This window comes from Carassius carassius, chromosome 38 (genome assembly GCF_963082965.1).
Source record: "Carassius carassius chromosome 38, fCarCar2.1, whole genome shotgun sequence".
NCBI classification, from domain to species: Eukaryota; Metazoa; Chordata; class Actinopteri; order Cypriniformes; family Cyprinidae; genus Carassius; species Carassius carassius.
This window is the reverse complement of record NC_081792.1, coordinates 13,178,716-13,193,067: the sequence shown is the minus strand read 5'-3', so window position 1 is coordinate 13,193,067 and position 14,352 is coordinate 13,178,716. Positions and strand designations below refer to the sequence as shown.

The following is a 14,352-nucleotide window of genomic DNA, read 5'->3' as shown; positions in this document are numbered from 1 at the left end:
TAATAGACAAACTCAGAGATAAAAACATTTTACAGTCAAACTTATTTTAACTTGGCAAAAACATGGCACATGTAGCACTTCTAATAATGCATCCATTTGGAAAAGATGTGAAATGTCGAGAAGTCTGTCCAAGATATATAATAGCAATTCTATATCATTATTGTCATTGTCATTGTTAAATGCAGACACTCTAGTGAGTTCTACTGTCCATTTCTGATAGGAAGGGGCATTCTCTGATTTCCTACTCCTGAGATTTATTTGTCTGCCAATCAGCAAACTGGTTTGGACCCAGGATTTTGTGTTTGTGTCTCTTATGTTGTTGTCTGAAACAGGCTTTCTTTAACCTGGCCAAGACATGGAGGAGAGGTTGAGAGCCCAGCGGTTGAGAGGGGTCCAGAACGATGTTCACTGGGGGCCCGACCACCCCCCACTGAATGTGATTTTGAGGAGGCCCATAGCAAAATCAGTGCAGTGAAAAAACTCCTAGCAACGGCACTGAGAGCAATTATGGTTTCAGGCCCATCCACAGTTCACCACCTTGTATTTACTCCTATACTCTCCTTTCCTTACTGTAACCCGACTGAAGAACTGTTCTCCACATGGAGGTGGAAGGTTCTCAATAGGCTCCCTCACAAACAAGTCAGTGTTCTCCAGGCCATGGATGACGCACAGGGACATCACAGGAGACCAGTGCCAGGCCTGGATTTGTCATGCCAGAAGATTTTTTCCAAGAGTTTAGCTAATGAAAATATTTATTGTAATGAAGATGAGAACCTGTGACCAAATCCACAAGACAAGGTTGATGAAAACATAGAAGTGAGGTGAGAAACACTACAGAAGACATATTACTGTACTGTATTTTTTTCTTATCTAAATTTTTCTTATCTGAATGTTTGAAAAATCCATGTTGTGAGTTGATTATTTCATCAATATTTTTCAGATTTTGTTCAATGATTCCAGTGTCTGTACTTTTCTTTCTAGTCTGTTACAATGATGTATGAATGTGTAGAACCTCAATGAAAGCTGCATCACACATTTTGTACAACTATATTTAATGAATTTAAAAACTAAACAGTGAAATATGGGTATGTTGTGTGTAGGTGATCTAAAGTAATGGTATTTCATGATACAGTAAATTAATTATTTGAACCAATTCTTTCTCAAATGCAAGGCTTCTTTAAAGATATGAACTCAACATGCAACATTTTGAACACAGGACAGTCTGTTACAAATAATGTTTTGAGTTTAGAGTTTTGAGAAATGACATCAGGGATCTGAAATTGGTGACAAAATGATTGTAAAAAACTGTGCGTGAACCAAAAAAAAAAAAAAAACACAGGAAATTCACTTTTATTTTCAGAGACAGGTTTTTCTCCCATACAAAAACACAAAGGTGAGTTTCTTTTGTTGGTTTTGTTGATCCACCAGTTTTGATAATCTTGGTACCACCAGAGGACTGAGATCCACCAGATGTGATGATGTGGGACCCACCAGAGGATTGAGATCCACCTGAGACAGTGATAAATCCACCTGAAGGACAAGAGAGAAAGAGTCATTAATGTGTAATATACAACGTACACGGACAATTCTACCACTTTATTTTATTTTATTTACATGTGTGCAATATTTTAATATTTATTTAGTAGTCAAAAGCTTTCTACACTGAAAAAAAATTAAGAAATCATTCATCCAATTAAAAAAATGGTAGGGTAATAATACACATCTATATTTTTTAACTGACATAACTTGCCCTGAGGGGTTAAAGTTAAAAAAAGAAATATATATATATATATATATATATATATATATATATATATATATATATATATATATATATATATATATATATATATATATATATATATATATATATATATATATATATATATATATGTGTGTGTGTGTGTGTGTGTGAATCATTACCATATTTTTTATTTAATTGGATGAATTAAACAATCTTTTCATTAAAACTAAAAATGAAACCTTTTTTTTCCTTTAAACCTATATATGTGTGCAATTTTGTAATAGAGCATGCATTAAATGTCGAAACTAAATTATGTATTTGTATTGTATTTTGAGGAGTAAAACAACTATTTTTTTAAGCTTCCTTAATAATATGGTTTTCGATTCTACATTTATATTTGAGAGAGAAAGAGATGCTTATTCTGCTGTGCTGTACTGGAGGTGTCAGTGAGCACTAGATTGAGTGTCAGCGCTGATGCTCGAGCTCTCGTCGGGTGCAGTGGCGCGCGCCTGTAATCCAAGCTGCTGGGAGACTGAGGCTGGCGAATCGTTTGAGTTCAGGGGTTCTGGGCTGCAGTGGACTATGTTGATCAGGTGTCCACACTAAGTTCGGTATCGATATGGTGCTCCTGGGGGAGCTCGGGACCACCAGGTCGTCTAAGGAGGGGTGAACCGGCCCAGGTCGGAGACGGAGCAGGTCAAAGCCCCCGTGTCGATCAGTAGTGGGATCGCGCCTGTGAATAGACACTGCAGTGCAGCCTGAGCGATACAGTGAGACTCAGACTTTTGTGTTTGTACCTGCAGGTGGATCAGTTAAGATTATTTAAAGAATTAAGAATTCTGAGATATTGACATTGTCTCACTTTCAAATGTGTAACCTTTTTTTAAACTAGATATTTTCAGTAGCTGCATTTGCTTCTGTATGTCTTGTCAAATGACTGGTCCTATATCGCCTCTCTCTGGAAGATATGTGACATTTCTGTTCATGTTCAACATCTGCATTCCATCACCAGCTGGAGGCGCTGTTTTACACGTTAAATCATAGATGTTTTACTGAGTTTTTCTCAGTTGCTTTACAGTAGTGCATTTCTTGAATCATTCTCAATATCTGTAAACCAGTGTGCATTTATCAAAACAATTCGTACAAACAGCACCACACAATGGAGCACATGCAAAAGCCTGTAACTTACTCAATATATTGATTTTATGATGTGCACAAGTGACTAAATGACTGACTAAAAGAAAAACTGTAACATTTTAAATATCTCTTGACTGGACAGGCCCACTGTCTGCAAGCTGAATTATCATTTATTATTATTCAGTCATGTGTAGGATTTTGATTCACTGACTTTTTAAAAATTATTTACTCATTACAGAAATAGGAAAGAAAGATTGGACTATTACAATTGGATTTAGTTTTTGTACAAGCCAAGCATCAGGCAGTGTTACTTGTATAGGTACAGTCCCAAAAATGCCCTGTCACAGCCAGCTTTGTGGAAGAGCTCCATGTGATGGCCATCGTGGTCCCAGAAGATCCTCTCATGGTTCAGAGGTTCCTGTCACTGCCGCTCCGTGCCTCAGAAAAGAATCCTGCGAAGTTCCCAAACCCTGGTAGCATCTGCTGCTTTGGCTTTAGGTGGCAGAATATGTATTTGGTAATATTACTTGCATGTTTGTTCACCATCATGGAGCAAATTGGACAATGTACAAACTGTTGTGATATATTTGTGAGTGATTTCCAGCTTACTGAACAAGAAAAAAGTGGTGTTTAATTTATCGATTTTTGATTTTCTCGTGAAAAGTGAGCATTGTGTAGTGGAATAGAGGCAGATCTGAATGATGGGCTTGACTGCAGCGCTGCCTCACAAAACAGCAGAGAAAAGTGAGCATATCCCAGGAAGAATAAGTTATGATTAAAGATTTCAAATTCAAAAATAAATAAAATATATTCACAATAAGACCAGTAACATGGATTAAGAAAATACACAGGGTCAAGTCCCTGAGCTTCCAGTTAAAAGAGAGTTTTCTGTCACAGCTGCTTCATGATTTCCTGATGTTGTATCACCAGAACATGCATTAGTTTCAGTCACAGATGCTCCAGAGGTTCCTGTCAGGACTGCAGCCAGTGCCACACCTGACACCTCAGTCCCTTAATTCTTTTAATTCTTCTAGGAATATAAACAGCAAAGTTTGCCACAATAAAATTAATGAGCTGTGTGTACATGTGATAAATATACATGCAAATTATAAATAAAACAGGTAATAAACCAGCTAAAAATCCAAAATTAAAGTAAATGATTAATGTATTAACCGGTATGTTAATTTAGATTAAATAATAGTCTGATGTATTAAAATGAATAAAAAAAATCAGCAACATAATATTTTGAATTAAACTTATGTTCAGATTGTTTGGAAAACTATTTGTGATGATCTGTTTGGAGAATAAAGCTTTGGAAATGTACTACCACACAAAAATACCAAAGATATTTATTCAAAACACTGCTCCACAGCTAATGTCAGTCTAGTGTTCTGCTGTGCTGTACTCGAGGTGTCAGTGATCAATAGATTGAGTATCAGCGCTGATGCTCGAGCTCTCGTCGGGTGCAGTGGCGCGCGCCTGTAATCCAAGCTGCTGGGAGACTGAGGCTGGCGGATCGCTTGAGTTCAGGGGTTCTGGGCTGCAGTGGACTATGTTGATCAGGTGTCCACACTAAGTTTGGTATCGATATGGTGCTCCTGGGGGAGCTCGGGACCACCAGGTTGTCTAAGGAGGGGTGAACCGACCCAGGTCGGAGACGGAGCAGGTCAAAGCCCCCGTGTCGATCAGCAGTGGGATCGCGCCTGTGAATAGACGCTGCAGTGCAGCCTGAGCGATACAGCGAGACTCAGACTTTTTTAGGACACTGTTTATAATAGACAAACTCAGAGATAAAAACATTTTAGTCAAACTTATTTTAACTTGGCAAAAACATGGCACATGTAGCACTTCTAATAATGCATCCATTTGGAAAAGATGTGAAATGTCGAGAAGTCTGTCCAAGATATATAATAGCAATTCTATATCATTATTGTCATTTTCATTGTTAAATGCAGACACTCTAGTGAGTTCTACTGTCCATTTCTGATAGGAAGGGGCATTCTCTGATTTCCTACTCCTGAGATTTATTTGTCTGCCAATCAGCAAACTGGTTTGGACCCAGGATTTTGTGTTTGTGTCTCTTATGTTGTTGTCTGAAACAGGCTTTCTTTAACCTGGCCAAGACATGGAGGAGAGGTTGAGAGCCCAGCGGTTGAGAGGGGTCCAGAACGATGTTCACTGGGGGCCCGACCACCCCCCACTGAATGTGATTTTGAGGAGGCCCATAGCAAAATCAGTGCAGTGAAAAAACTCCTAGCAACGGCACTGAGAGCAATTATGGTTTCAGGCCCATCCACAGTTCACCACCTTGTATTTACTCCTATACTCTCCTTTCCTTACTGTAACCCGACTGAAGAACTGTTCTCCACATGGAGGTGGAAGGTTCTCAATAGGCTCCCTCACAAACAAGTCAGTGTTCTCCAGGCCATGGATGACGCACAGGGACATCACAGGAGACCAGTGCCAGGCCTGGATTTTTCATGCCAGAAGATTTTTTCCAAGAGTTTAGCTAATGAAAATATTTATTGTAATGAAGATGAGAACCTGTGACCAAATCCACAAGACAAGGTTGATGAAAACATAGAAGTGAGGTGAGAAACACTACAGAAGACATATTACTGTACTGTATTTTTTTCTTATCTAAATTTTTCTTATCTGAATGTTTGAAAAATCCATGTTGTGAGTTGATTCATCAATATTTTTCAGATTTTGTTCAATGATTCCAGTGTCTGTACTTTTCTTTCTAGTCTGTTACAATGATGTATGAATGTGTAGAACCTCAATGAAAGCTGCATCACACATTTTGTACAACTATATTTAATGAATTTAAAAACTAAACAGTGAAATATGGGTATGTTGTGTGTAGGTGATCTAAAGTAATGGTATTTCATGATACAGTAAATTAATTATTTGAACCAATTCTTTCTCAAATGCAAGGCTTCTTTAAAGATATGAACTCAACATGCAACATTTTGAACACAGGACAGTCTGTTACAAATAATGTTTTGAGTTTAGAGTTTTGAGAAATGACATCAGGGATCTGAAATTGGTGACAAAATGATTGTAAAAAACTGTGCGTGAACCAAAAAAAAAAAAAAAAAACACAGGAAATTCACTTTTATTTTCAGAGACAGGTTTTTCTCCCATACAAAAACACAAAGGTGAGTTTCTTTTGTTGGTTTTGTTGGCCCACCAGTTTTGATAATCTTGGTACCACCAGAGGACTGAGATCCACCAGATGTGATGATGTGGGACCCACCAGAGGATTGAGATCCACCTGAGACAGTGATAAATCCACCTGAAGGACAAGAGAGAAAGAGTCATTAATGTGTAATATACAACGTACACGGACAATTCTACCACTTTATTTTATTTTATTTACATGTGTGCAATATTTTAATATTTATTTAGTAGTCAAAAGCTTTCTACACTGAAAAAAAATTAAGAAATCATTCATCCAATTAGAAAAATGGTAGGGTAATAATTCACATCTATATTTTTTAACTTACATAACTTGCCCTGAGGGGTTAAAGTTAAAAAAAGAAATATATATATATATATATATATATATATATATATATATATATATATATATATATATATATATATATATATATATATATATATATATATATATATATATATGTGTGTGTGTGTGTGTGTGTGTGTGTGTGTGTGTGTGTGTGTGTGTGTGTGTGTGTGTGTGAATCATTACCATATTTTTTATTTAATTGGATGAATTAAACAATCTTTTCATTAAAACTAAAAATGAAACCTTTTTTTTCCTTTAAACCTATATATGTGTGCAATTTTGTAATAGAGCATGCATTAAATGTCGAAACTAAATTATGTATTTGTATTGTATTTTGAGGAGTAAAACAACTATTTTTTTAAGCTTCCTTAATAATATGGTTTTCGATTCTACATTTATATTTGAGAGAGAAAGAGATGCTTATTCTGCTGTGCTGTACTCGAGGTGTCAGTGAGCACTAGATTGAGTGTCAGCGCTGATGTTCGAGCTCTCGTCGGGTGCAGTGGCGCGCGCCTGTAATCCAAGCTGCTGGGAGACTGAGGCTGGCGGATCGCTTGAGTTCAGGGGTTCTGGGCTGCAGTGGACTATGTTGATCAGGTGTCCACACTAAGTTCGGTATCGATATGGTGCTCCTGGGGGAACTCGGGACCACCAGGTCATCTAAGGAGGGGTGAACCGGCCCAGGTCGGAGACGGAGCAGGTCAAAGCCCCCGTGTCGATCAGTAGTGGGATCGCGCCTGTGAATAGACACTGCAGTGCAGCCTGAGCGATACAGCGAGACTCAGACTTTTGTGTTTGTACCTGCAGGTGGATCAGTTAAGATTATTTAAAGAATTAAGAATTCTGAGATATTGACATTGTCTCACTTTCAAATGTGTAACCTTTTTTTAAACTAGATATTTTCAGTAGCTGCATTTGCTTCTGTATGTCTTGTCAAATGACTGGTCCTATATCGCCTCTCTCTGGAAGATATGTGACATTTCTGTTCATGTTCAACATCTGCATTCCATCACCAGCTGGAGGCGCTGTTTTACACGTTAAATCATAGATGTTTTACTGAGTTTTTCTCAGTTGCTTTACAGTAGTGCATTTCTTGAATCATTCTCAATATCTGTAAACCAGTGTGCATTTATCAAAACAATTCGTACAAACAGCACCACACAATGGAGCACATGCAAAAGCCTGTAACTTACTCAATATATTGATTTTATGATGTGCACAAGTGACTAAATGACTGACTAAAAGAAAAACTGTAACATTTTAAATATCTCTTGACTGGACAGGCCCACTGTCTGCAAGCTGAATTATCATTTATTATTATTCAGTCATGTGTAGGATTTTGATTCACTGACTTTTTAAAAATTATTTACTCATTACAGAAATAGGAAAGAAAGATTGGACTATTACAATTGGATTTAGTTTTTGTACAAGCCAAGCATCAGGCAGTGTTACTTGTATAGGTACAGTCCCAAAAATGCCCTGTCACAGCCAGCTTTGTGGAAGAGCTCCATGTGATGGCCATCGTGGTCCCAGAAGATCCTCTCATGGTTCAGAGGTTCCTGTCACTGCCGCTCCATGCCTCAGAAAAGCATCCTGCGAAGTTCCCAAACCCTGGTAGCATCTGCTGCTTTGGCTTTAGGTGGCAGAATATGTATTTGGTAATATTACTTGCATGTTTGTTCACCATCATGGAGCAAATTGGACAATGTACAAACTGTTGTGATATATTTGTGAGTGATTTCCAGCTTACTGAACAAGAAAAAAGTGTTTAATTTATCGATTTTTGATTTTCTCCTGAAAAGTGAGCATTGTGTAGTGGAATAGAGGCAGATCTGAATGATGGGCTTGACTGCAGCGCTGCCTCACAAAACAGCAGAGAAAAGTGAGCATATCCCAGGAAGAATAAGTTATGATTAAAGATTTCAAATTCAAAAATAAATAAAATATATTCACAATAAGACCAGTAACATGGATTAAGAAAATACACAGGGTCAAGTCCCTGAGCTTCCAGTTAAAAGAGAGTTTTCTGTCACAGCTGCTTCATGATTTCCTGATGTTGTATCACCAGAACATGCATTAGTTTCAGTCACAGATGCTCCAGAGGTTCCTGTCAGGACTGCAGCCAGTGCCACACCTGACACCTCAGTCCCTTAATTCTTTTAATTCTTCTAGGAATATAAACAGCAAAGTTTGCCACAATAAAATTAATGAGCTGTGTGTACATGTGATAAATATACATGCAAATTATAAATAAAACAGGTAATAAACCAGCTAAAAATCCAAAATTGAAGTAAATGATTAATGTATTAACCGGTATGTTAATTTAGATTAAATAATAGTCTGATGTATTAAAATGAATAAAAAAAATCAGCAACATAATATTTTGAATTAAACTTATGTTCAGATTGTTTGGAAAACTATTTGTGATGATCTGTTTGGAGAATAAAGCTTTGGAAATGTACTACCACACAAAAATACCAAAGATATTTATTCAAAACACTGCTCCACAGCTAATGTCAGTCTAGTGTTCTGCTGTGCTGTACTCGAGGTGTCAGTGATCAATAGATTGAGTGTCAGCGCTGATGCTCGAGCTCTCGTCGGGTGCAGTGGCGCGCGCCTGTAATCCAAGCTGCTGGGAGACTGAGGCTGGCGGATCGCTTGAGTTCAGGGGTTCTGGGCTGCAGTGGACTATGTTGATCAGGTGTCCACACTAAGTTTGGTATCGATATGGTGCTCCTGGGGGAGCTCGGGACCACCAGGTCATCTAAGGAGGGGTGAACCGGCCCAGGTCGGAGACGGAGCAGGTCAAAGCCCCCGTGTCGATCAGCAGTGGGATCGCGCCTGTGAATAGACACTGCAGTGCAGCCTGAGCGATACAGCGAGACCCAGACTTTTTTAGGACACTGTTTATAATAGACAAACTCAGAGATAAAAACATTTTACAGTCAAACTTATTTTAACTTGGCAAAAACATGGCACATGTAGCACTTCTAATAATGCATCCATTTGGAAAAGATGTGAAATGTCGAGAAGTCTGTCCAAGATATATAATAGCAATTCTATATCATTATTGTCATTGTCATTGTTAAATGCAGACACTCTAGTGAGTTCTACTGTCCATTTCTGATAGGAAGGGGTATTCTCTGATTTCCTACTCCTGAGATTTATTTGTCTGCCAATCAGCAAACTGGTTTGGACCCAGGATTTTGTGTTTGTGTCTCTTATGTTGTTGTCTGAAACAGGTTTTCTTTAACCTGGCCAAGACATGGAGGAGAGGTTGAGAGCCCAGCGGTTGAGAGGGGTCCAGAACGATGTTCACTGGGGGCCCGACCACCCCCCACTGAATGTGATTTTGAGGAGGCCCATAGCAAAATCAGTGCAGTGAAAAAACTCCTAGCAACGGCACTGAGAGCAATTATGGTTTCAGGCCCATCCACAGTTCACCACCTTGTATTTACTCCTATACTCTCCTTTCCTTACTGTAACCCGACTGAAGAACTGTTCTCCACATGGAGGTGGAAGGTTCTCAATAGGCTCCCTCACAAACAAGTCACTGTTCTCCAGGCCATGGATGACGCACAGGGACATCACAGGAGACCAGTGCCAGGCCTGGATTTGTCATGCCAGAAGATTTTTTCCAAATAGAACCTCAATGAAAGCTGCATCACACATTTTGTACAACTATATTTAATGAATGTTACAACTAAACAGTGAAATATGGGTATGTTGTGTGTGGGTGATCTAAAGTAATGGTATTTCATGATACAGTAAATTAATTATTTGAACCAATGCATCTGCAAATGCAAGGCTTCTTTAAAGATATGAACTCAACATGCAACATTTTGAACACAGGACAGTCTGTTACAAATAATGTTTTGTGTTTAGAGTTTTGAGTAATGACACCAAGGTTCTAAGAATTGGTGACAAAATGATTGTAAAAAACTGTAGGTGAAAAAAAAAAACTTTTTTTTTTCTTGACAGCACTTTTATTTTCAAAGACAGGTTTTTCTCACATACAAAAACACAGCAGTGAGTGTCTTTCGATGTTCCTTGTAACAATCTGTGTATTAACACTCATTTAATATGAAATGTCTGTATGTGTTTGAATACTGTCTCACTAAACGACATGCTGTGCCTTTAGTAAGTACGGTGTGAAGTGGAGGTGGTTTGCTTTATTTGGACTGTTGGTCCACCAGTTTTGATAATCTTGGTACCACTGGAGGACTGAGATCCCCCAGATGTGATAATGTGGGACCCACCAGAGGACTGAGATCCCCCAGACGTGATAATGTGGGACCCACCAGAGGATTGAGATCCACCTGAGATGAATCCACCTAAAGGACAAGAGAGAAAGAGTAATTAATGTGTAATATACAACATACACTGCCTAAAACTGACAATTCACAATATACAAAGAGAGATTTCAGTTACCTGGAATTTGAGTTCTGGAAGAGTATGAGAAAGAAAAAATGAATTAGTTAAGCTGTTCCTGGGCAAGATAATAAAGCATAATCCATGCTCCACTGATTTTAACTTACATTAACTTTATAAAGGTATCAACTTACTTAATGTCTTGATTTTCCAGGAGGCTCCTGTAGGTGGCGATCTCCTGCTCCAGACGAGTCTTGATGTCCAGCAACAAGGCGTATTCTCGTCCCTGTTGCTCAATGCTAGCTTTCAACTGAGCCAACTCGGCTTCCAGCATGTTGATCTGGTTCTGGTAGCCTGCTAGCATAGCGCTGTACCTAGCCTCTGTGTCTGCCAGTGAGTTTTCCAGTGCTGCTTTCTGTTTGAGAACATGAGAATAACATGAGAATAAAGCATCGTTGCTCTTATGTAATGTTTTCCTTCCTTTGTTTCAGATAATGTATCTAATCTCTCTCACTCTACATTCCCCTTGTGTCTCACCATGCTGAGTTGAGACTGTAGCTCGATCTCCAGACTCTGTAAGGTGTTTCGCAGCTCTGTGACCTGTGACTTGGACGTCTGTATGATCTCTGTGCTATGGATCACCTCTTTGTTCAATCCTTCTGTCTAAACAAAAGATAAAAACAATAGATCACAATCCAGACACTACTTCAGGTGACGTTCTGGAATATGTGGTTTATTATTCAGTGGAGTCAGGAGTCTTGCAGTATGTTTGATAGCAAAGTAGAATTCACAACCAACAGATTCAAGGAGACAGAGGATGTCTTACCTTGTTTTTAAACCAGTCTTCCTGTTCCCTGCGGTGTTTCTGAATGATGTTCTCGTAATGAGCACGAATCTCCTCCAGAACCTTGTTCAGATCTTGCTGAGGAGCAGCATCGACCTCTACGTTCACTGTGCCTGTCAGCTGTGCCCTCAGTGCAGCCAGCTCCTGTAATACCACAGAATCATATATTATAATATAAAATAATATTCCAAACATTTAGGATCAATTACACATATATGATCTATCAGAAAACTGCTGTAAACCTCCTGGTGGTTCTTCTTCATAAATAGCAGCTCTTCTTCCAGACCCTTGATCTGCATCTCCAGGTCAGTCTTTGTCAGGGCTGTCTGGTCCAGCAAGCGGCGCAGGTTAGCGATGTCAGCCTCCACAGACTGCCGCATCACCACCTCATGCTCATATCTGATTGGTGGAAAGGTGACATAGGAAATATAAACACCATTCATTGTTTAAACACAACCAATGTCTTAAAATACACACTTGCTAGCTTTTTTTTTATTATTTTTTTAGCATTTTTAAAGAAGTCTCTTATGCTCACCAAGCATTAATGTATTTGAACAAAAATACAGCAAACCTGTTATACTGACATTTTTTAAACTTTTTTCTATTGTAATATGTTTTAAAATGTAAGTTTATTTCTGTGATGTCAAAGCTGATCCTTCAGAAATCATTCTAATCTGCTGATTTGCTGTTGTGCTGAAACAGTTGTGTGACTTACTTCAGCCTGAAGTCATCAGCAGCCAGTTTAGAGTTGTCAATCTGCAGGAGGATGTTGGCGTTGTTGATGGTAGCATTTTTAATCTGAAATGTAGAATATGTAAAACATAGGAAAATGTATTAATGCAGAGACTTGCTTTTTTATGGGCATATCATCAAACTCTGAGAAAGCAAGTGATGATCTGTGATCTCTTTTTCAGCTGCTATATGCAAAGGTATAATTGAAATAGAGCTTGCTAGTAATGTTTCATATTCTTTAAGGCATCACTGTACCTTGTCCTTCAGGTCCTTGATGGTGTTCCAGTAGTTGCTGTAGTCCCTCTGTGCGATCGGCCCTTTCTTCTCATAGTACTCGCGGATCTGCCTCTCCAAAGTGGCATTGGCAGCCTCCAGTGAGCGCACCTTCTCCAGGTAGGACGCCAGACGGTCATTCAGGTTCTGCATGGTGGCCTTCTCATTCAGCTGAAAGTCATTTACAACACAGCCTCCAGGCATTATGCCTGCTACAAATCCTCCACCATAACTTCCACCATATCCTCCACCGTATCCTCCACCATATCCCCCACCGTATCCTCCACCAAATCCTCCAATTCTGGACTGCAGTGAGGTGGAGGAGATGCGGGTGCCACCTCCTAGACTACCTCCATACACGCTGTGGGCTTTCTGTGGAAAGACACCACCCTGACTCTTGGTGATAATGGACTTTGAGGTCACAGTCCTGGGAACTTTGGAGGATGTCGTGCGAACAGAGAGCGACATGACGGATGGATACAGAGATGAGATGAACCCAGAGAGGACACTGCAGGAAACTCTTAGAGTTGTCCAGACGAGGATGGCACCTTTGAGGCCAGCTGTGATCTCTTATAGAGATGCATCTCCAGGGCGGCTCCTGGACTTTGTGGGGGAGTGAAGGAGGATGGGTGTGTGTGGGAGAGTGTATGTGTGCCAGTCCCAGCTGTCACCACCAGCAGAGTTGAAACTTAAAGACCGGTGTTTAGGGTCCACCCTAATGAGGAAACTGCAAAGGAGTGTATGTGTTAACTCTATGTACATGATATGTACTCATCCTCAAGACTACAATGGAGGGAGTGCATTAAGACAATTAAGATTTCAACACACTGTGTGTATACAAGCTGTGTGTTTGTGTGTGTGTTTATTAACATTTGCAAGTGTTTTGTACCACTTGAGGAAATCTCATTGACAGTTAGATAAAGAAAAAGGAGGCTGAGCTGGTCATGCAGGGTTTATAAATTTATAAACTCATCATTTTAAACACAATTAAGAAGGATTTGGCAGACAGGTAGCTCCCTGAGGTGATGTGAGATCATCCGTGGCAGTTTCACCACCCTTTTACAGGTCACACGGACTAACTTGATTACTTGGGTGCCCAGTACTTTTTTAATTTAATTAAATTTTATTGTGTGTGTTTCATATGTGCAATATTTTAATATTTATTAAGCATGTAGTCAAAACATAAAGAAAAAGTAAAGCTTTCTACACTGAAAAAAAAAATAAATTAATCCAATTAAAAAATATGTTGGGTTGTAGTGAATGTTACAGACATAACTTACCTTTGTTATTAAGTGTAATTCTGTACACTGTGTTTCTGCATAACTGTTCAGGGATCGCAGTCCCTTTAAATGTTTGGAATGCGTGATGACGTGGAATGCTGGTCAGCGCCATTGTTCAGAGTGTACGTTTTTTTCTCCTTGAAAAATAAATGACACACATTTGTGTGCTCAAAGTGAGAAGTTGTCTATTGCAAATTACTGCAATTTCCACACTGGTGTCCCCAACATTAGTCAGCTGGACGTATCCAGAGACATGACACGATCGTGACCACGAACACTGTCACACTCAAACACCTTTTGTTACTCCAAAGTAACAAAATATTATTACGTTGTGTCTGCTCTCGGAAATTCAACAGCATCCAGAGGGGGGAGCCTTCTTACAAATCCTCCTGAAAATTAGAAGTATACACCACTTAAAGCTCACCTGTTGAAAACGTTT

The 14,352-nt window shown here is 39.1% G+C and overlaps 1 protein-coding gene across 1 annotated transcript; it reads right to left on the bottom strand.

Moving 5' to 3' along the window:
* Nucleotides 1–10,399: 10,399 nt before the first annotated feature.
* On the bottom strand, nt 10,400–13,653 carry LOC132119372 (keratin, type I cytoskeletal 19-like). Its single transcript, XM_059529247.1, has 8 exons — nt 12,616–13,653; nt 12,344–12,426; nt 11,871–12,027; nt 11,611–11,772; nt 11,322–11,447; nt 10,979–11,199; nt 10,845–10,858; nt 10,400–10,747 (listed from the first exon to the last, which is right to left on the bottom strand). Exons 1-8 carry the CDS (start codon nt 13,099–13,101, stop codon nt 10,551–10,553), a joined length of 1,446 nt encoding a protein of 481 aa, XP_059385230.1. The 5' UTR covers nt 13,102–13,653; the 3' UTR covers nt 10,400–10,550.
* Between the last annotated feature and the right edge of the window lie 699 nt (nt 13,654–14,352).

Bases quoted from the DNA above. Each gene is read 5' to 3' on its own strand.
- LOC132119372 (XM_059529247.1), bottom strand. From the start codon at position 13,101: ATGTCGCTCTCTGTTCGCACGACATCCTCCAAAGTTCCCAGGACTGTG. The intron at 11,773-11,870 runs GTTTACAGCAGT...GTGGTATTACAG, and splicing joins TGAAGAAGAACCACCAGGAG to GAGCTGGCTGCACTGAGGGC. The intron at 11,448-11,610 runs GTAAGACATCCT...TCTTTTGTTTAG, and splicing joins AAGACTGGTTTAAAAACAAG to ACAGAAGGATTGAACAAAGA.